At 63.7% G+C, this 18,671-nt stretch overlaps 3 protein-coding genes across 6 annotated transcripts; 2 read left to right on the plus strand and 1 right to left on the minus strand.

Annotated features, from left to right (window-relative positions):
- The first annotated feature begins 66 nt into the window (after window positions 1-66).
- EXOSC1 (exosome component 1) lies at window positions 67-2,731 on the plus strand. 3 transcript variants are annotated; one of them, XM_075154844.1, is made up of 8 exons: window positions 67-149; window positions 500-615; window positions 806-880; window positions 1,588-1,676; window positions 1,915-1,948; window positions 2,084-2,134; window positions 2,229-2,313; window positions 2,400-2,731. In XM_075154844.1, exons 1-8 carry the CDS (start codon window positions 83-85, stop codon window positions 2,474-2,476), a joined length of 594 nt encoding a protein of 197 aa, XP_075010945.1. In that variant the 5' UTR covers window positions 67-82; the 3' UTR covers window positions 2,477-2,731. The 3 variants fall into 3 exon arrangements, with proteins under 3 accessions (XP_075010945.1, XP_075010944.1, XP_075010946.1); XM_075154843.1 differs by having other exon boundaries at window positions 2,446-2,731; XM_075154845.1 differs by having other exon boundaries at window positions 2,454-2,731.
- A 623-nt stretch (window positions 2,732-3,354) lies between these two features.
- On the minus strand, window positions 3,355-6,114 carry PGAM1 (phosphoglycerate mutase 1). The gene is made up of 4 exons (XM_075154842.1): window positions 5,794-6,114; window positions 5,149-5,423; window positions 4,461-4,641; window positions 3,355-4,362 (listed from the first exon to the last, which is right to left on the minus strand). Exons 1-4 carry the CDS (start codon window positions 5,930-5,932, stop codon window positions 4,193-4,195), a joined length of 765 nt encoding a protein of 254 aa, XP_075010943.1. The 5' UTR covers window positions 5,933-6,114; the 3' UTR covers window positions 3,355-4,192.
- A 70-nt stretch (window positions 6,115-6,184) lies between these two features.
- RRP12 (ribosomal RNA processing 12 homolog) lies at window positions 6,185-18,076 on the plus strand. Of its 2 annotated transcripts, none has more exons than XM_075154840.1 (34): window positions 6,185-6,640; window positions 7,739-7,974; window positions 8,071-8,154; window positions 8,399-8,475; window positions 8,660-8,765; window positions 8,933-9,049; window positions 9,164-9,302; window positions 9,567-9,694; window positions 9,988-10,086; window positions 10,167-10,258; window positions 10,336-10,447; window positions 10,603-10,700; window positions 10,814-10,928; window positions 11,187-11,329; window positions 11,757-11,878; window positions 12,015-12,079; window positions 12,190-12,352; window positions 12,452-12,606; window positions 12,987-13,054; window positions 13,251-13,344; window positions 13,552-13,710; window positions 13,824-13,904; window positions 13,987-14,092; window positions 14,228-14,335; window positions 14,456-14,613; window positions 14,970-15,061; window positions 15,165-15,323; window positions 15,477-15,649; window positions 15,788-15,904; window positions 16,218-16,267; window positions 16,555-16,633; window positions 16,890-16,957; window positions 17,385-17,467; window positions 17,672-18,076. In XM_075154840.1, exons 1-34 carry the CDS (start codon window positions 6,424-6,426, stop codon window positions 17,772-17,774), a joined length of 3,966 nt encoding a protein of 1,321 aa, XP_075010941.1. In that variant the 5' UTR covers window positions 6,185-6,423; the 3' UTR covers window positions 17,775-18,076. The 2 variants fall into 2 exon arrangements, with proteins under 2 accessions (XP_075010941.1, XP_075010942.1); XM_075154841.1 differs by lacking the exon at window positions 6,185-6,640 and adding an exon at window positions 7,192-7,526.
- Window positions 18,077-18,671: the final 595 nt, after the last annotated feature.

Raw genomic sequence — 18,671 nt, forward strand, 5'->3', positions numbered from 1 at the left:
CGCGCCCACGCTCCGTGCCATATTGGGGAGAACCAATAGCCGCGCCGCTTACAGCGCGGTCTTGCTGTCAGGGTCCAATAGGATGAGGGCTTCTGCGGGCGCACTCCCGGCAGCCAACATGGCGCCTCCCGCTCGGTATTGTGTCCCTGGTGAGTACGGGCCCGGGCGGCTCGGGGAGGAGGCGGAGGCGGAGGCTGGGTGCCCGGGGCAGGAGAGGGGGCTCCTGGAGCTGGGGGTGCCCGGTGTAGAGGAGGGGGCGGCCCGGGCGAGGAGCACGGGAGCGGCGGCCTGAAGCCGAGGGGCGGCTGGAGGGGGCTGTGTGGCGGGGGTTTGCCCCGGGGGGTGCGGGAACGGGCTGACCCGGGGGGGCCGTCGCGCCGCATTGGGCCGGCCAGGGGCGGGCACAATGCCCGGGGCGGTGCGGAGCCTGGGACCCTCGGAGCGGGAGCGGGACGCTCGGCGCCCTGGCAGCGACGGCCCCTGCGCACCCGTCCCTTAGGCGAGCGGCTGTGCAGCGCGGAGGAGGCCACGGCTGGCAGCGGGACTTACACCCGGCACGGCTTCATCTTCTCCTCGCTGGCTGGCTGCCTGGAGAAGAGGGGCGAGGAGAGCGGGGTGAGCACGGCCGCGGCACGCGCTGCCTTTCCCCAGAGCCGGCTGCCGGGCGCCGCGGCTGTGCAGCCTCTTCCCAGCTGGGAAATTGGGCTCTGATGGGGTTCGGCCGGTGCCTGCTGCGAGCCTGGTCCTGTGTGATCCTGTGCACGGGCCGTGCCCCAAGCTAACCCTCCTGTCTGCTGCCCTGCAGCTGCCCGTTGTCTCGGTGGTGAGAGACGCCGAGTCCCAGCTCCTGCCCGACGTGGGGGCTGTGGTGACATGCAAGGTAGGGTGCCGGAGTGCACTGCAATGGCAAACTGCACAGCCTTTGCTCTCTCTGCCCTGTGCGGACCTTTGTTCCTGCGCACGTATGGGGTGGAACGAGGAGCCCCTGGGCTCGTTACTATCCTCTGTATGGCTCCCAGCAGGGCAGAGGCAGCCCAGTGGCTCCCTTGGGTCCCTTGCTCACAAAGAAGCCAGATACTGGCATGGGGAACACCAGCCTCTCTTCCCTGCCCTTGCTGCCTGCCCCGAAGCTGAGGTGGGCTGAGGAGAGGTTTTTCTTTGCTCTCCCTTCCAGAACTCTTTCTGGGGCAGGGTGTGTGGAGGGCAGTGCCTGCGGCAGTGCCTTGGAGGAAGGGTGGCACAGACCAGATTGGTTTCCGTATGGTCCTGATGGTGGGAGAGGGATTGGGGTCATAGTGGGTCTCAGCCTTATTTGTGTGTCTTGAGTTGCACGAGTATCCTCTTCCTCGCCTGGCTTGCTGCCGGGTGTCCCACCTCCGCCGCCACTTCTTTGGTCACAAGGAGGAGGAGGCCGAGTGAGACACGAGCTCCCCGCATAGAGCCCTTTCCCTGCCTGCACCCTGCCCTTTCCCTGCCTGCACCCTGCCCTTTCCCTGCCTGCACCCTGCCCTTTCCCTGCCTGGAGCAGGGTGCACTGGGGTGAGAGCAGGCCGGTCCTGGCACTGATTCCCCTTTTCCTCCGGGCAGGTCTGCAGCATTAACTCTCGCTTCGCCAAGGTGCACATCCTGTATGTCGGCTCCACGCCTCTGAAGTCCACCTTCCGGGGGACCATACGGTAGGGAGAGGGCTGGGTTCCCCATGGGACAGGGTGCCCAAGCGCCCCATCCTCAAGGGGGGAGGAAGGCTTTTCTGGGCGGCACAGCCGGCTGCCCTGGCAGGACCTCTGCCCTGAGCACCGGGCAGGTGTCCAGCAAGTTCTGGCGAGCGCCCAGGGAGGCCGGGGCAGCTCCTGCCGCAGGCTGGAGAGTCGCCTTCGCTCGCTGGCGCTCAGATCCCTCCGTCTCCTTTTTCAGGAGAGAAGATATTCGAGCCACGGAGAAAGATAAGGTCAGTGAGGCTCTGCCAGTGACTCTGCTACTGCAGCCACCCCTGCTCCTCCTTTCTGCTGGTGGGGGGCACTTGTCCCGGCGCTGACGAGCGCTCCGACAGGCTGTGCGGTTTTGCCTGCTCTCTCCTGTGCAGGTGGAAGTGTACAAGAGTTTCCGCCCCGGTGACATAGTCCTGGCCAAAGTCGTATCCTTTCCCTTGCACCAGGAGGGCCGCTGGGGTCAGGGGGTTTGCTCAAGTCCCCTCGGGGAGGCCTTTCCCTTAACCCCTGTCTAACCAGATCTCGCTGGGGGACGCGCAGTCCAACTACCTGCTGAGCACGGCGGAGAACGAGCTGGGCGTGGTGGTGGCGCGCAGCGAGGCAGGTAGGGACGGGGCCCGGGCTCGGGCAGTTCTGCCTCCTCCCTGCCTGAGGGGCAGCTGATGCAGCCTCCTCCCTTTCCACACGGAGGAACGCCATTTCGGGAAGAGGAACCCCTGACATGTGGTGTCCTTAGGGGTACAGATGGTGCCCATCAGTTGGTGTGAGATGCAGTGCCCGCGGACGCATACCAAGGACTTCCGTAAGGTGGCCCGCGTGCAGCCCCAGTTCCTGCAGACCTAGCAGCCCCTGAGGAGCTGCAGGGACCCTGCAGGGCGAGGGGCTGCCGGGCTGGGGTTGGTGGGGCCAGAGCAGCCCCTGGGCTCCAGCCTCCTCCATGTGTGCAAGAGGCTGGAACGGCCAGCCAGGCCCTCGCTGGCCGGATGGATTTTCTATTTGTGGATAATAAATATTTTTTGAGAGCTCTGTACTCCGCTCAGTTATGGCCCAGAGGGGGGGGCCAGGGCTGCCTGCAGCCTGTTGGTCTGGCTCCCATAGCAGGGCTGTTGAGGGGACAGGTTCCCCAGCACCGTGGCTGGGAGGAAGCACGTGTTCCCAGCCCGCTGCCGGGGAAGGGGAACAACCCAGCCAGTGGCTTTGCCACAGTGAGGCGAACGGCAGAGCTTTGGTTTGCGGCTGAGCGGTGCTGGCTCCAGGCACTCGCCTCGCCAGGCTGGTTTCCCCATATTGGTGTCAAGCATGGAGAACAGCTTGTCTCCCTGCCCCTGTACTGATAACGGGTACAGGCTGCGGCTCGACCCTGGGGCGCCGCATCTCCTCTGGCCACACGTGCCCTGCCCGCCCTGGGGACGAGGGCGTGCTGCACCCAGAGCCAGTAAACCACAGCGCGGCAGGGCGTCGCCCTCTCCGGCGGGGATTGCGGAGCTGCGCTTTGTTCCCCTGAGCCCAGCGTGCCTTCTGCACCCCCGTCTGCGCCCAGCCGCCACTGCTGCCTCACGCACGTGGCAGGAGCCGGAGGGAGGTGCGGGGCAGGGAGCCCCAAGCGCCCGGGAGCACGTGGCAGAGGAAAGCACCTACACCTCGATACTGCGCATTACTCTTTATTGAACTGGAACAAGACAGCTGCTATTATCAGACAGTTACACTGACCCCGTGCAAGCCCAGGCTCACGGCACCAGCAGAGGGGGAGGCCACAGCAACAGGGCCACGTACACACATGTGGGATGGGGCACAACGGCACCTGCTTCACCAGCAGGACTAAGATGGGCTGCGGCTGGGGGAAACACATGGCAGACATGGACCTCCAGACGACCCGCTCCCTCCCTCGCCCTTGTCCAAAGGCAATAAGTTAAAGCAGGGGCTGGCAGAGCTAGGTCCAGAGTCGCGAGTACTGCCCTTCAGTGCTGTACCACATGCACCAAAATACAACCCTTTCAGTGCCGACGCATCCCGATCCTTGTGCCGCACACTCACGAGGGGATGGGGTACCCACCTTGGTTGCTGCCTGCGCTGCGCTCGCCCCACTGCTCCCGGGATGACTAAATCAAGCAATAAAACTACAGTAACCGGGTGACGAGAGCTGCCGGGGAAGCAAAGCAGAGGAGGAGCCTGGCATGGTGAGGGATCGCTCGGCGCGTCCCCCTGCAGACAGGGCCCGAGGGCTGGGATCTCGGCACGGAGAGGCGTGCGGTCGCTGCCTGGCAGAGCCAGAGCTCCCCTTCACACCAGACCTCCGCGCGCGCCGCCCCTCGCTCCCGGGCCCCAGGCTGTCTGCAGAGGGGAGCCTGGTCCCAAAGGAACGGGCCTAATCCTGGGGAGCTGCTCCAGCTGCGCAGCCTCAAGTTCCTACGGCTGTGGGGGGTGTGCACAGAGGGGTGGGGGACGGCGGGGGGCTCTACTACGTGCTAGCCTGCTGCCCGCCCTCACTTCTTGACCTTGCCCTGAGCAGCGACGGCCTCCATGGCCTTGCGCACCGTCTCCTCATCCCCCAGGAACTGCATGGGCTTGACAGGTTTCAGGTTCTTATCCAGCTCATAGACAATAGGGATGCCAGTGGGCAGGTTCAGCTCCATAATAGCCTCTTCCGACATGCCTGCGAAGACAGAGGCACTGTCACTCATGGCCCTGCTTGCACAGTGCCAGCTGGGGCAGCGGGGAAACCCCCCCAATACCCTTGCAGGGCTGACGTACCTTCCAGGTGCTTGACAATCCCACGCAGGCTATTGCCATGGGCAGCAATAAGGACTCGCTTTCCCTCTTTGATCTGCGGAACAATTTCCTCATTCCAGAAAGGCAGAGCCCGAGCGATGGTGTCCTTCAGGCTCTCGCACGTTGGCAGCTGGTCCTCTGTCAGGTCAGCGTAGCGACGGTCCTGGGGGAACAGCCACGCTCATGCAGCAGCCCCACACAGCGTAGAAAGGCAGCAGCAGGGCTTTCATCCCCCCACCCCAAATTCTCTGCCTGGGGACCTACTACATGTAGGCAAAGCCAGGCTTGGAAGAAAGGAAGCGCCTTTGAGGTTTGAGGCTGAGCTCAGCTATGGTCAGGGCTCTGAGCCTCTCCTAGGGAAAGCCACACATTGCTTGCTCTGGGCAAAGAGACCACAGCAAACATCCATGCACAGGTCACGGGACTAATGATTAACAGAGGTATCGTCCCTTCTGCTTTGAATCTGTCCGTACAATGCCCAGGGGTTCAACTCCCCAAGGAGGGAGTGGGACAAACTCAGCCCAACGCCAGCCAGCACCATGCACAACAGTCCTGGCTGCTGCAACAAAGGCAGAGGAGACCTTGTGCAGGAAGCCAGTCCATGTCGCAGGGACCTAAGGTAGCTTTTAGGAGCCTCCTGGCCAGGCGGACGGAGAGCAACGGGTCTTACCTTGCTGATGGTGCTGTAGAAAGGGTGATCGGACTGCATGGGAGGTGGAGGGATGTCATACGAGCGCCTCCAGATCTTCACCTGCGCCTCGCCGTGCTTCGCCGCCGTCTCAGCCTTGTTTAAACCGGTGAGGGCCCCATAGTGCCTCTCATTCAGGCGCCAGGTTCGGATAACGGGTAACCACATCTGATCGATGGCATCCAGGACGGTCCAGAGGGTACGGATGGCCCGTTTCTGTACCGAGGTGAAGCAAATGTCGAACTCATAGCCGGCATCTGGAAAAGACCGGGGAAAGGGGGGTGGGAGGGGACACCGGGGAGGTGAGTGCCGCGCCTTACGCAACCGGTGAAGGGCCAAGGGCGGCGGCTTTACTGCGCCGGTACCGGTCGCGTCCCCGCCGCCGCCGGCCCGCCCTTACGGGGACGCAACCGGTACCGGAGAACCCCGCCCCCCCGTACCCAAGGCTCTCCCCTCGGTACTGGAGGCCCTACCCCCGGCACTGGAGGCCCCCTCCCCCCGCATCGGAAGGCCCCCAAACCACCCCCATTAGGCCCGAGACGGCCTCACTAGGCCTCACCCTCCTTCCTCATGGCCTACCCCCTATCCTCCCCCCCCCCCCCCGCCCCTTTTACCGGTCACCGGTACCTCGGAGGGCCTCGCCGCCGCGCCGCGCCTCTTGCTGACCGGCGGGGCTGAGATCGGCATCGTACCAACCGCTGAAGCGGTTCTCCAGGTTCCAGGCGCTCTCGCCGTGGCGGACGAGGACGAGGCGGTAGGCGGCCATGGCGGAGGAGCGGAGCTGAGGGGATATCGGTGCGCGCGCGCTCCCTCCTCACGCTGCCGCCGCTGCTGCCGCGCGCGACTGACGCTGCCGGCGCTGCCCCGCCCCTCCCCGCGCGGCAAGGGGGGGGCTGGTGCGCATGCGCAAAGCGGCGGGCGGGCGGAGGCGCACGTAGCACATGGCGCGGCCGCGAAGGGCGGTGCGACCTTCAGGGCCGTGACGTCACCGCCCCGTAATGCACACGCAGTAACCCGTCGTGGCTGCTCACCCATGCCGGGCGCCGACCCGGCTGCGGGATCCGTGTGAACGGTTCCACGCGGGTGCGGCACCGGCGGTGCCTTCTCCCCCTGCAGGGGGATGTCAGCCAGCCTCTCCTGCTGGCGGCTGCCTCTCGGGTCTCCCATCCAAGCCCCAACCGGGCGCGACCCCGCTTAGCTTCCCCGACACCGCCCCCCACCCGCCCCGCTGGGAGGCGGCCAGCCCTGAGGGCAGCGATGCCCTCACTCAAGATGGCGGCGGGCGCCGGAAGCGGAAGGGGGGGTTGCGCGGCGGCACGTGGAGCCGGTTCCAGCATGGCGCGGAGCGGGAGGCTCCGCTCGGGCGCCGCCGCCAAGCTGAAGCGGTGGCGGAAGGGCCACAGCAGCGACTGCAACCCTGAGACCCGCCAGCACCGCCTGGCCGCCCGCAGCCGCTTCTGCAGCCGGCCCGCGGGTGAGGGCAGGGAGGCGGGCAGGGAGGCGGGCAGGGAGACGGGGGCCCCCGGTGCGGGCACGGGCACGGGCACGGGCACGGGCGCGGAGCGGGCAGCTCCCTGCCTGTGCCCGGCCCTTCCCGGCGGGGGCTGCAGGGGCGCGGGGGGGCTGCGGGGCGAGCCTTTGGATCCCCGGCTCCTGAGAGCCGAGGCGGGGGCAGGAGGGCCCGGGGCTGCTGACTCCCGAGCTGCAGTCCCGGGAGGCGGAGGCAGCAAACCGGGGAGGAGAACCGCCCCCGCGGCGTAACAAGTCTGTCCTCGTTGCCTTCACCGTGACACCGGGCCTGTGGCTGTGAATAGGGGCACGGCCTACAGCAATGCCTGTCACCCTGCCGGGGCCCGGTGCGAGGCCCTGCCCGTGGCCGGCAGGATACATGACCTCCCGGCAGGCTCATGGCAGGAGCGACTCGGGCTCCCAAAAGCTCACGGCCGCGCCTGTAAGTGCTGCTGTGGTGTCTGGCACAGAGAGCAACGCGACAGAGACTCCCGCTCAGAAGGCTGTGTGATGGAGAAGACAAGCCCCAGAGCATCACCGTCTGCGAGGGGCTGGAGGTTCACAGCCTCGGCTGCTGTTGGCCAAGGAGATCTTTCTCCTGCCGATGAAGAAACACCTCTTGCAGCACGCACTGTCCCCTTGCAGCTGGTTGCAAGCTGGTATCTATGACTCAGAGGGATGTGAAGGCTGTGCCTTGGCTGTCTGGTCACCGAGGCTTCGGGCGGAAGAAGATAAATGGGGCAGAGTACACAGAGCACCTCAGCATGAAAGTCCTGGTACACCAAGATGCGTTTGTGAGGGCATGATGCTTTCATGCTTTCCATCAGAGGAGATGGCTGGACTGTGCCCTGGTTTGTTTTCACAGGAGTTACGAGCTCTCTCCAGTTATCACTTTGCTTTCTCCCACCAGGAGGAAGCAGTATCCATGTCCCACGTGCTGGAGATGAGCTCCGGCCAAGCTGGTCTGGCTGGGAGGGGAAAGAGGGGGGGTGTAGGGGGTTTCAGGGTGAATGGCAGAGCAATGCGACTTCATGGTTCTGAGCGTACCTGTTCACCTCGGCAGAGAAAAGCAACTTGACGGTGGATGCAGTGAAGCTGCACAATGAGCTGCAGTCAGGGTCCCTGCGTTTGGAGCAGCTGAGTGACAGCGCTCAGCTCCGTATGGAGGAGGACGATGCTGGGGATACCGCCACAGAGAAGTCCTCCGGCACCTTCCTGAGCGGGCTGAGCGACTGCACCAACGTCACCTTCAGCAAGGTGCAGCGCTTCTGGGAGTCCAATTCTGCCGCTCACAAAGAGGTACGGGCAGGAGCAGGGCTGGGGGGGCGTCCGGTGGGCATGGCCCCCCCAGATGTCAGGCTGAGGGTCCTGACCTGCTCCGCTTGCTGCTCGTAGATCTGTGCCGTGCTGGCGGCCGTGACGGAGGTGATCCGCTCACGGGGGGGCAAGGAGAGCGAGACGGAGTACTTTGCTGCGCTGGTGAGTGATGGTCATGGGGAGAAGGCAAGAGGCAGCTGCTGTTGGCAGCATGGGTGGGTTCTCGGGAGGAGTGGTGGTGGAAGGTGCTGTGCTCATAGCCGAGGCCCTGGATGTCCTTCTTCAGCAGAGATGCTGTTGGGCTGCTCCTGGTTTCTCTGCCCCTGCCCCCAACGGTTGGGGTTGGGGAAGGGCTGGCCTGGTGTGAACCCCCGCTCCCCCTCACTCACCCCTCCTCTGTTCCCAGATGACCACACTGGAGGCGGTGGAGTCCCCCGAGTCACTGGCTGCTGTCGCCTACCTGCTCAACCTTGTCCTAAAGCGGTGAGTGGCTGGTAGAGGAGCAGGGAGAGCTGTCCAGGCCCGTCATAGAAGAGGGGCTGGCACTGTCTCCCACACCGGGCTGGGGAAATGACCCAACCAGGGCGGGCTGCGGATGCGGTTCCCTGCGAGACTGCCGTTGGCTGCCTGCTCCTCGCACCGCCAACGCACCCCCTTCTCCTGGCAGGGTCCCAAGTCCTGTGCTCATAAAAAAGTTCTCAGACGCCTCAAAAGCCTTCATGGGTATCGTCTCGTCGCAGGCCTGCAGCAGCTCCACCTCTGCCCTGCGATGGGTGAGTAGCCGAGAGGCAGCCGGTGGTGCCAGCTCTGGCCAGGGGTCTGCTGAGAGCTGGGGTCAAGCTGCTGCTTAGGGTGGTGCTGGGTGCTCAGCCTGAGGCTGCTGCAATGAGGGGGGTCTCTCTGGGGTGATGCTAACGTCCCTGCTGCTTCCTTTTTGTAGATCCTCTCTTGCTTGGCCACGCTGCTGCGGAAGCAGGACTTTGCAGCCTGGAGCTACCCTGTCACCCTCCAGGTCTATCACGGCTTGCTGAGCTTCTGCGTTCATACCAAGCCCAAGGTAAGCGCCCAGTGCCCCTGACGAAGGATGACGCTGCCTCTGGGTCTCGTTTCTGGGGCTGGCTGCGCCCCTGGGGTACGTGGGTCCTACCCACCCAGGCTTTCCTTCCCCCAGGTGCGGAAAGCAGCACAGTACGGCGTGTGCTCTGTCCTGAGGGGCAGCGAGTTCATGTTTGGAGATGCGGCCCCTGACCATCATCCAGCAGCACCCTCCACTGCCAAGTTCTGCGTGCAGGAGATCGAAAAAGCTGGAGGTGTGGGGCGCTGGAGCAAGGGATATGCAGCTGAGTGCGGGGGACCCTGCAGCCGTGGGAGAATAAGGACTTGAAGGGAAAAGGGGAGGGTATGAGGCACTGCTGGGGCACCTTAAGCATTTTAGAGGGCCCCCAGCCAGTTGCTCTGCTCTTCCCAGAGGTCGGGGGGGGGTATTCACCCCAGCTCCATGGGTCAGCCCCAGTGCGGTCACGGGGGCTTTGCCGTGGGTTGCCACAGGCTCAGGCACTGCTCTGCTCCTGCAGGTGCCAAGGAGGCGACCACCACCCTGCACGTCCTCGCCCTGCTGCGGGACCTGCTGCCCTGCTTCCCTGCGGCCGTGGTGAAGACCTGCTGCGAGACCTTGCTCCGAGTCATGACCCTCAGCCATGTGGTGAGTGTCCCTGTGCCGGGAATGGCGAGGGCAGCCCCTTTCCCCCTCGGCTGCGCCCTGGAAGGGCTAAAACCCCCTCGGGAGCCTGGAAATGCAGGATGCAAACGCAGAGGAGATGGGGCAGCTGGTGCTTGCTGTCCTGCCTGCTGTGGAAGAGGGAGGCTAAAGACGGGGAGCAGTCATAGCAGTGCTGGGCCTCCCCAGGCAGAGCCTGTTTTGGGGTAGGGGGGCAGAGGGTGTGAAGGGGTGCCACCTGCCGTGGAGCCCCCATCCTGATGTCGTGTCCTTTGCAGCTGGTGACGGCGTGTGCCATGCAAGCCTTCCACAGCCTCTTCAGCGCCCAGGCCAGTGTGGCCTGCCTGCCGGCCGAGCTCAATGCCCAAATCATCACCGTGAGTGTGGGGTGCCGGTGTGGGGAGGGACAGGGCTGGCAGTGCTGTGGCACCCACCCACCCCCCCTCTGTTTCCCCAGGCCCTCTATGACTACGTGCCCAGCACGAGTGACCTGCAGCCGCTACTGACCTGGCTGTCCACCATGGAGCGGGCACATGTCAACCTGGGCAGGTGTGGGCAGGGGCCACGGCTGGGCAGGGGGAGAGGCAGTGGGTCAGTCTCTTACCCGTCCGGTCTCCCTTCTCCAGGCTGCAGAAGGATCTGTGCTGGGCTCACCTGCCCCGGCTCTTCTCGGCCGCCATGAACTGCTTCCTCTCCCCGCACTCCCAGGTGGTGGCAGCAGCAGCGCAGACCCTGGAGGTACTGTGCATGGGTGCGTCTCCCTGCTTGGCTGCCCTGGTCCTCATGGAGGGCTCTGCCTGGGGATTTGGGGCTTGCTGGGTGCCCCCCTGCACCTGCCAGGGCGGGGGGTCCAAGGTCCACTGCTGCCCTATTTTCCCTATTTGTCCTTGCAGACCCTCCTGAGCGAATGCGTCGCTCCTCACATGGATGACCTGGGCACCGTCTCTGCGTCTGCCCCAGCCCCTGCTGCCTACCTGTGCAAGATGTTCAGGTGAGGAGCGGTGGTGTGGGTAGGCTGTCCCCATGGGTCTGGCTGAGCTCTGAGCTCAGCCCACACTCTGGGTTGGTCCCTGCCAGCATGACCGTCTCCTCTCTCCTCTGCAGATCGGTGGAGGAGGGCCTGACCTATCGTTTCCATGCGGCGTGGGACGAGGTGCTGCGGGTGCTGGAGGTTTTCTTCGAGACGTGTGGGAAGCAGTGCCACCCCATCATGAGGAAGGTGAGCCAGGCTGGGAGGGTGTCAGGCTGATCCACGGAGGCAGGTGGGGTGGCCATGCTGCTGCCTGGGCTGTGTTGCCCTCTCCAGCTGCAGAGCGGGGCCATCCCAGTGCCCTGTGCGTGGGCAGGGTCTGTGCAGCTCTGGGACTCAGCATGGGGACATGCAGGGCAGCTGGCATCCCTGGGCAGGAATAGTGAGTGACATGTGCTGGACCTGCCTCCATGGCTCCTCTGTGACCATCCTGCCCTGTCCCCGCAGTGTCTCCGGTCCCTGTGTGACCTACGTCTCTCCCCACACTTCCCCTACACCGCTGAAGTGGACCAGGCGGTGGGAGCTGCCGTGAGTGCCATGGGCCCCGAGGTGCTGCTGGAAGCTGTGCCACTGGAGATCGACGGCAAGGAGTGAGCGCAGCCGTGGAGTAGCGGGTCCTGCGCCCACTCCCAGCAGCGGAGGACACGGGTCTCCAGCTGAGAACCCATTTTTCTCTTGCACCTTTCTCCTCTGCACCTTCTCTTAACCTCTCCATGAGCCAGTACAAATGACCGGTGCTCCCAGCACCCTTAGCGGAGTGCTATCCCTTTGCTTTCTTTGGCTTTGTTTCTCCCCAGTTCTTGTACTGGGAGATGACCAGCTGCCAGTCTGTCCTTGATGGTGGCAATTTTGCAGCTGTTTGTTACATTCCTGTTCAGTCTCCACGCGGTGCTGGAGGTGTTTGGCTCTGCAGAGCCTCCCTGTGCCCAGCTTTGGGGCTGGGCGGAGGTGCCCCGTGCCCAGGGGCTGATGCCAGCAGTGCCCTGCGCTCCCCTGACCCGTGCCTTCCCTCCGCAGGGAGACGCTGGATTTCCCCCGTAGCTGGCTCCTGCCAGTGCTGCGGGACTACGTGCAGGGCGCGCGGCTCGGCTTCTTCACCAGCTACTTTTTGCCCTTGGCAGCCGCCCTGAAAAGCAGAGGTGAGGAGGGTGGCATGGCAGGAGTCCCAGCGGGTGCGGTCCCGGGCTCCTGGGACCACCTCCCTTCCCTCCCCTGGGGTGGAGCTGGGCTTTGCCACCTCTGCTGCTCTGCTCATCTCCCCCTTCTCTTCTGCAGCCGTGGAGTTTACCCAGGCTGGGAAGAGCGCGGAGGCCAAGATCTATGACACGCTGCAGTGGCAGGTAACGAGGAGTGCCCGGGAGCCCTGCCGTGGCGTATCTGCGGTGCCAGGCTGGGGAGTGGTGACTTGGGCGAAAGGTGCTGGCTTCCCACCTCTCCCTTTGCCTTCCAGGTCTGGACCCTGCTGCCCGGCTTCTGCACCCACCCCACGGATGTGCTGGGGGCCTTCAAGGGGCTGGCCCGCACCCTGGGCATGGCCATCAGCGAGCGCCCGGATCTGCGCCCCACCGTGTGCCAGGCCTTGCGCACCCTCATCCACAAAGGATGCGAGACAGGTTGCGGGGGGGACAGATTCTCGTGATAAGTCCCTGTCCCCTGCGGTAACCCGGAGAGGGGAGATGCTGATCCACACCCCTTTGTCATCCTCTCCCTAGATGCAGAGCGGGCAGAAGTGGGTCGCTTTGCCAAAAATTTCTTGCCCATCCTATTCAACGTGTACAGCCAGCCTGAGGAGGACGGGGGCAGCAGTGCTCAGCGCCGCTCTGTGCTGGACACTGTCCGTGCTTACCTGACCATCACCGAGCCCCAGGTGAGGGGAGCCTGGGGCAGTGGGGCAGACTGTGCTGGCTCGGGCCAGCATCTCCCAGCTGGGCCCAGTTTGATGGGGCTGTGGTAGGTGCCTAACTGGAGAGGACAGGAAGAGAGAAGCTGGGCAGAGAGCAGCCCTTCCCTACCTTCGTGGGGAGGGAGCCCTTCCCAGCCAGCAGTCTGGGATTTCCTAATCCTGCAGCCACACCTGGTGCATCGTGTGTGAGCCCTTTGGGAATTTGCTCAGCTCTTTTTGGACCTGCTGGTGCTTCTGGTCTCCATAAAGTCCTGTGGCAAGGCGTTTGCCAGGTGGATTGCAAACTCCTGAAAAAGCGCTTCCTTCAGTCAGTTCTGATCCTGCTCTGTGTGCCTGCTTTGCAGATGGTGTGCGGGTTCCTGCAGAAAGCCAGCGAGAAGCTGACCAGTCCCGAGAGCTCTGAGTTTGCCAGGTAATACACAGGGGCTGGTGGTAATGGGTAATGCTGCCAGCTTCCTCCTGGTGAGCTGCGCTAGGGCGCTCATACTGTCCTGTGTGGGATGTGCTACTCTCATGCATCCGATAAGACTCGCAGCCAGAGTCCCAGCTTGGTCGAGCAGTGTTAGTGACGCTGCAGTCACCCACCTGCGTGTCCTTCTCTGCTGCAGACTCTCCATCCTGGACCTGGTGGTGGCAATGGCACCCTACGCTGATGAGCAGTCCCTGGGCTCCCTGTACCGCACCATCCAGCCTTCCCTCCAGGTGAGTCGGCCCCCAGCTCCAACAGGCGCAGGGGGTGCAGTGGGGCACCTTCTGCTTGCTGCCAGCTTGGACCCACACTCTGGGGAGCTGAGCAGCTGCTATAGGGGACAGCTCTCTGCTGGGTGGTGTGGGGTGCTGTGAGGGTCCCTTCAGACACCGTGGCGAGGGGCTGCCCTGACGGCGGGGGTGTGTTGGCTGTCCCTGCAGAGCAAGGAGCACAGCATGCAGAAGAAGGCGTACCGCGTGCTGGAGGAAGTGTGTGCCGCTCCCCATGCCCCCTGCCAGGCCTTCGTCCGCTCCCACCTGCAGGATCTGCAGGCAGCGCTGCTGGACTCGCTCAAGAGCGCGGCGTCCCCGGCCAAAAGGGTGAGAGCAAGGGCTGCGGCAGCCGAGCTCGGCCCCTGCCAGGAGGGGACGGGGTGGGGGCAGGCAGGTGTGCGTCCCTGGGTGTACCAGCGCTGGGCTGTTTCTTTCCCCAGCCCCGGCTGAAGTGCCTGTTCCACATCGTGAAGCAGCTCTCGGTGGAGCACGAGCCTTTCGTCACCGCCCTGGTCCCAGAGGTAAGCGTGGTCCCCAGGGGGACCCAGCTGATTCTGGCTGTGGAGGGGACAGCAGGGTTGTGACATGCCCGTGTGCCTCCAGGTCATCCTCTGCACCAAGGAGGTGTCGGTGGGTGCCCGCAAGAACGCCTTCGTGCTTCTCGTGGAGATGGGGCATGCCTTCATCCGCTTCGGGCCCACCCCCCAAGGTGAGTTCCTGCTCCGCTTACTCAGCCCTACGGCTGCTCCGGCCCCAGGGGGATCGGACCCATGCCCTCTGAAACGGGCCAGGGATGCTGCTGGGCAGGGGGCGAGTGGGGGCCTGAGTCATTCCCCTCCTGCAGAGGCCATGCAGCGGTTCCTGCTCCTGGTCTACGCGGGGCTCACGGGCTCGGTCACCATGATCAGCTGCACTGTGCTGGCGCTGACCCGCCTGTTCTTCGAGTTCAAAGGTGAGCCGGAGCAGGAGGGCTGGGGGGACGGGGGCAGCACAGGGGGACGAGGCAGCACCCTCTGGTGAAGGCGGGTGCTGGGAGGAGGCCGGCTGTGGCTGAGCCCTGCCACGGTTGCAGATCACCTGGAGCTGAGTGTGGTGGAGCAGCTCCTGCAGAACGTCTGCCTGCTGCTGGCCTCCCGCACGCGGGACGTGGTGAAGGCAGCCCTGGGCTTCCTCAAAGTCACACTGCTGCTGGTGGACACCAAGCTGCTGGCCAAGCACGTCCAGGCGATGGTGAGATCCTGTGCGGGGTGCCTCGAGGAGGGTGGCGGGGCAGAGCTGGGGCTGCCTTGGGCAGCCAGGGGCATCTCCAGCTGCACCCTCCTTCTGCCCAGGAGCCAGGGGCACAATTTTGATCTCGGTGGCTGAGAAGGCAGTGAGGAGGTCCCTCTCCTGAATGCTGGCATGGGCCTGCCAGAGAATGCCTATGAACCAGGCCCTGCCAAGCTGGGAGACCTCCCCATGGTCCTGCCTGGGGCGGGCGTGGGGAGACAGCAGCAGGGTGAGCGAGGTGGCCGTGCAAGGGAAGGGTGGGAGGTTGGGTGCCCAGGGCAGGGGTGCTTTGGTCTTGAGGGTCTCTGTCCTGGCAGCTGGAGGCCGTGGGGAACCTTTCGGATGACATGAGACGCCACTTCCGTATGAAGCTGCGAAACCTCTTCACCAAGTTCATCCGCAAGTTCGGGTGAGCCTGGGTCGCGCTGGAGCTGCGCTGGGGCAGCGAGGGAGCTCCCTGGGAAGCGGTGCGGGAGGAGGTGGGCACTGACCGCTCTCTGTGCGCTCTTCAGCTTCGAGCTGGTGAAGGGGCTGCTGCCAGACGAGTACCACAAGGTGCTGGTGAATATCCGTAAGGCAGAAGCTCGGAACCGCAAGCAGCGTGCCCTGAGACAGGCGGCTGCAGATACGGATGAAGAGGAGGCACCACCGGCACAGCCCAGAGGAGACAGGTAAAGACGGGCCGGGGTGAAGAAGGAGCAGCCCCGTTGGATCTGGGGATGGGGACATCTCCAGCACTGGGGTTGCTGTGTGCTGTGGGGCAGGCTGGGGTCTGCACCCTTGGGCTTACTCCATTTCCATCATCCTCTCTGCCTTTTGACCAGCATGGAGGAGATTCTGGCTGACTCTGAGGATGAGGAGGAGGAAGAGGAGGAACGGCAGCAGAGCAAGGAGTGGAGGAAGCAAGCACGGCAGAAGGGCCAGGCCTGGCTGAAGGAAGGGGAAGAGGATGAGCCCCTCAACTTCCTGGACCCCAACGTGTCCCAGCGGGTGCTGGGTGAGAGGCGGAGCTTCGGATGTGGCTGGGATGGGATGGACGGGGTGGGAGCTGGTGTGATGCATAGAGGCCCTGGGCGTACGGGTGCTCCCGGGAGTGGGTCCTTCCCCAGGCCCTGACCCACCTCTCTGTGAGCAGCCACCAAGCCAGGCCCCAAGCGGTCCAGAGGAGTGAGCCACAACTTCCAGGTGTCCGAGGATGGGCGCCTGATCATCCATGAAGAAGAGGAGGAGGTGGATGATGATGAAGCCAAAGGTATGGGCTGGGCTGGCAGGGGGCCACGCTAGACTTGCTTTGGTACCCTGAATGGTTTTCTTCCTGCCACCTGTATGTGGGAGCTTGGGGAGGGATGTGGGTGGAAGCAGCAGGGGTTGGTGTGGCCGTGTCACACCCCGTGGCTCTCTACTGGGCCACTGCCACCCAGGGGAGGGGGGCTGGAAGGGGACATGGCCACCAGTGCCAGTTCAGCAGGGGCACCCTGCTCCTGCAGCCCGCTCTGGGGGCTAGCACAGTACAGGGGCTCTCCTGCGCCCGCATCCTGCACTGACCCTCTTGTCCTGTGCTGTAGGAGTGGACGAGGAGATGGCAGATGTGCTGCAAGATGTGGGTCTCCGCAGTGTGAGTATGGGGCTCAGGATCCTGAGGAGATGCTGGGGGAACTCGGCTGTGCCAAACCCCTGCCTGTGCCGCGGCAGCTGCAGCTCTGCCCAAGAGGCCAGTGGGGACACCGGGCATGCGCCAGCTGCTTGGAGGGGTGTGGGAGACTGGCTGGGGCCGGGGACGTGCGCAGGCAGTCTGGAAGGTCTCTGGGCCCCCATGGGAGGAAGCAGGAGGTCAGGGGTCCATGGGAGGGCAGAACTGTAGGGACGAGCCAGCTGCAGGGTCCCTGCTGCCTTCTTCTGCAGAAGAAAAGCCAGAAGCGTCGGTTCAGGGAGGAGCCAGATGATGAGGAACCCGAAGCCGGGACCTACCCTCAGTACAGAGGTAAGTCCTTTGCCTGTGCCTGGTGTGGGGCTCCCCAGGGGGCCAGAACCACGTACCCGGCTTACTGGGCTGCTGCAGGGCAGCTGGAGCAGAGATCTTTGCTCGTGGGAAATGGTCACCCTTCTCTGCTGTCCTCACGCCCAAGAGCTAGAGGCAAAAACAGGAAGAGCTTCCCCAGCCCTGGTGCATGCTAGCATAGGAAATGGGAAGGGGGAGCCCCGGGACCCCATTTAAACACACATTCCCTGTTTTCTAGCTGGAGGCTCTGGGATCCACCGGCAGCTGGACAAGGAGCCAGCCTTCGGTGCGGAGTACAGATCCAAGGTGAGGGACCTGGGGGGTCGGAGGGTTTGGATGGGGAGATGCCTGGGGCTCTGCAGGGGCAGGTTGCTGCTGGCCTGGGGGGCAGGAAGCACCGCGTGTTTGCTGAGGGTCTGGTCCAGCAGTGCTAAGGTTGAGGGGGGTAAATCTCTGCTTCAAGAGGAGCTGCCAAACACTCAGTACCTGTGAACATTTCCAGCCCATTTTCGAGTCCTGGTCCTGCCCTTGCCGTGGCCAGTTGCTGCTCACTGCTCAAAGCAGGTGTCTGTAGCATCATCTGGGTGGGAAATCAGCTCCAAGGGCCGTGTGCTTAGCTGGCACCCCACTGCAACATAGTCTTTGGAGTGGCCAGGTGCCAGGGTTGCACCAGAACAGGACACATGCATCTCCCCTGGTGCTGCATCTTCTCCCTTGTCACTATCTCCCACAGAAAGGCAAAGGCGATGTGAAGAAGAAGGGCCAGCTCGACCCCTACGCCTACATCCCCCTGAACAGAGCTAGACTCAACAGAAGGTGAGACTAGCCGGGAAGGGGACAGGGTGGGGAATGGGGTCAAAACACGGGTTTGATCCTGCTTTTTGTTGTTACATTTTTTTGAGGGTCTGGTAACTCCCTGCCAGCCACTGCACCGCTCCTTGCGGAGCTTGGAGCATCCCTGTGCATCGGCTGTGCCCAGTGCCCGTGCTAACCCAGCCTCCTGCTCTTTCCTCCCTCCAGGAAGCGGGCAAAAATGCAGGGCCAGTTCAAGGGCCTGATGAAGGGTGCCCAGCGTGGAGCCAAGGCCGGCCGCAGGAACCGTCTGAAGGCCCAGCGCCCCTGAGGAGCCTCGGGTGCTCTGCCTGCACCTGCCTAAGGACGGACAACACCCTGTGGCCTCTGGGCACCGGGGGACGGGGAGTGGAGCAGGGGGGACGCCTCTGCAGGAGATGGCCTGCATCTGTCAGAAACTCGCTGGGAAGCCACTCCATCGTATTACGGACTCTTGGCCTAAGCTCTGCCCTCCTGTGCCTGGAGGAAGGTGCTGGGTGCCTGGTGCAGGGGTATGTGTGTGTGTGTGTGTGTGTGAGAGCAAGTAACGTGTAATGAATTCTCTATATTGATAAATACCCACTGTTCCTACCCAGCCCAGATTCCTCCTCTCCTTCCCTTAAGATCTGTGCACACCACGTCCCCTGTGCTCTGCCTGCTGCCCCGGTGCAGCAGGTCCTTCTGCCGCTGCAGCACTGCGCCCCACGGGGCTCACGCCTGCATCAGCCTGGGACCTGGGGCCGGAGCCCTCTGCCCCGCAGGGGGCTTGCTTCGGGGCTGCCAGGAGCAACGCTGCGGTACAGAGCAGCGAGGCACTGCCCGTGTCCTGTGCCCTCCTGGCAGACATGCAGTAGGGCTGAGTCGTGGGGTTGGCCAAAGAGAGAAGCCAGATGGTGAAAAGTCCTTTGCTACAACCAGCTTCCTTATACAAACTCCCTCTTGGCAGCATCTTCTCCGGGATGAACAGGATCTCAGCCTGGGGATCTGTGCCATGGGGGGAGTGTCTGCCATTTGGCTGCCACTGTTTTCAGTCCTGCCTCTTGCTTTTCTTGTATCAGCCATGCCTGGTTGTGGGGCAGAACAGTTTGCTGCAAATTTCTTCAAATTGGCTGGAAAACTGCTACTGCAAACGTCTGTGCCTTGCCCTTTCCCTTATCCATGAGAGCTGAGAAAAGCCCTTTCCTCTGCT

This window comes from Calonectris borealis, chromosome 7, assembly GCF_964195595.1.
Source record: "Calonectris borealis chromosome 7, bCalBor7.hap1.2, whole genome shotgun sequence".
Taxonomy (NCBI): Eukaryota; Metazoa; Chordata; class Aves; order Procellariiformes; family Procellariidae; genus Calonectris; species Calonectris borealis.

Excerpts from the sequence above, each read along its gene's own strand:
- EXOSC1 (XM_075154843.1), top strand. The coding sequence starts at position 83 with ATGAGGGCTTCTGCGGGCGCACTCCCGGCAGCCAACATGGCGCCTCCC. Across the intron at positions 881-1,587 it reads GGGCTGTGGTGACATGCAAG|GTCTGCAGCATTAACTCTCG; the intron begins GTAGGGTGCCGG and ends TCCTCCGGGCAG. Across the intron at positions 2,314-2,445 it reads GGTGGCGCGCAGCGAGGCAG|GGGTACAGATGGTGCCCATC; the intron begins GTAGGGACGGGG and ends TGGTGTCCTTAG.
- PGAM1 (XM_075154842.1), bottom strand. The coding sequence starts at position 5,932 with ATGGCCGCCTACCGCCTCGTCCTCGTCCGCCACGGCGAGAGCGCCTGG. Across the intron at positions 5,424-5,793 it reads CGGCGGCGAGGCCCTCCGAG|ATGCCGGCTATGAGTTCGAC; the intron begins GTACCGGTGACC and ends GGTCTTTTCCAG. Across the intron at positions 4,363-4,460 it reads GATTGTCAAGCACCTGGAAG|GCATGTCGGAAGAGGCTATT; the intron begins GTACGTCAGCCC and ends CTGTCTTCGCAG.
- RRP12 (XM_075154841.1), top strand. The coding sequence starts at position 7,280 with ATGAAGAAACACCTCTTGCAGCACGCACTGTCCCCTTGCAGCTGGTTG. Across the intron at positions 12,353-12,451 it reads CCACAAAGGATGCGAGACAG|ATGCAGAGCGGGCAGAAGTG; the intron begins GTTGCGGGGGGG and ends TCCTCTCCCTAG. Across the intron at positions 13,905-13,986 it reads TCACCGCCCTGGTCCCAGAG|GTCATCCTCTGCACCAAGGA; the intron begins GTAAGCGTGGTC and ends GTGTGCCTCCAG.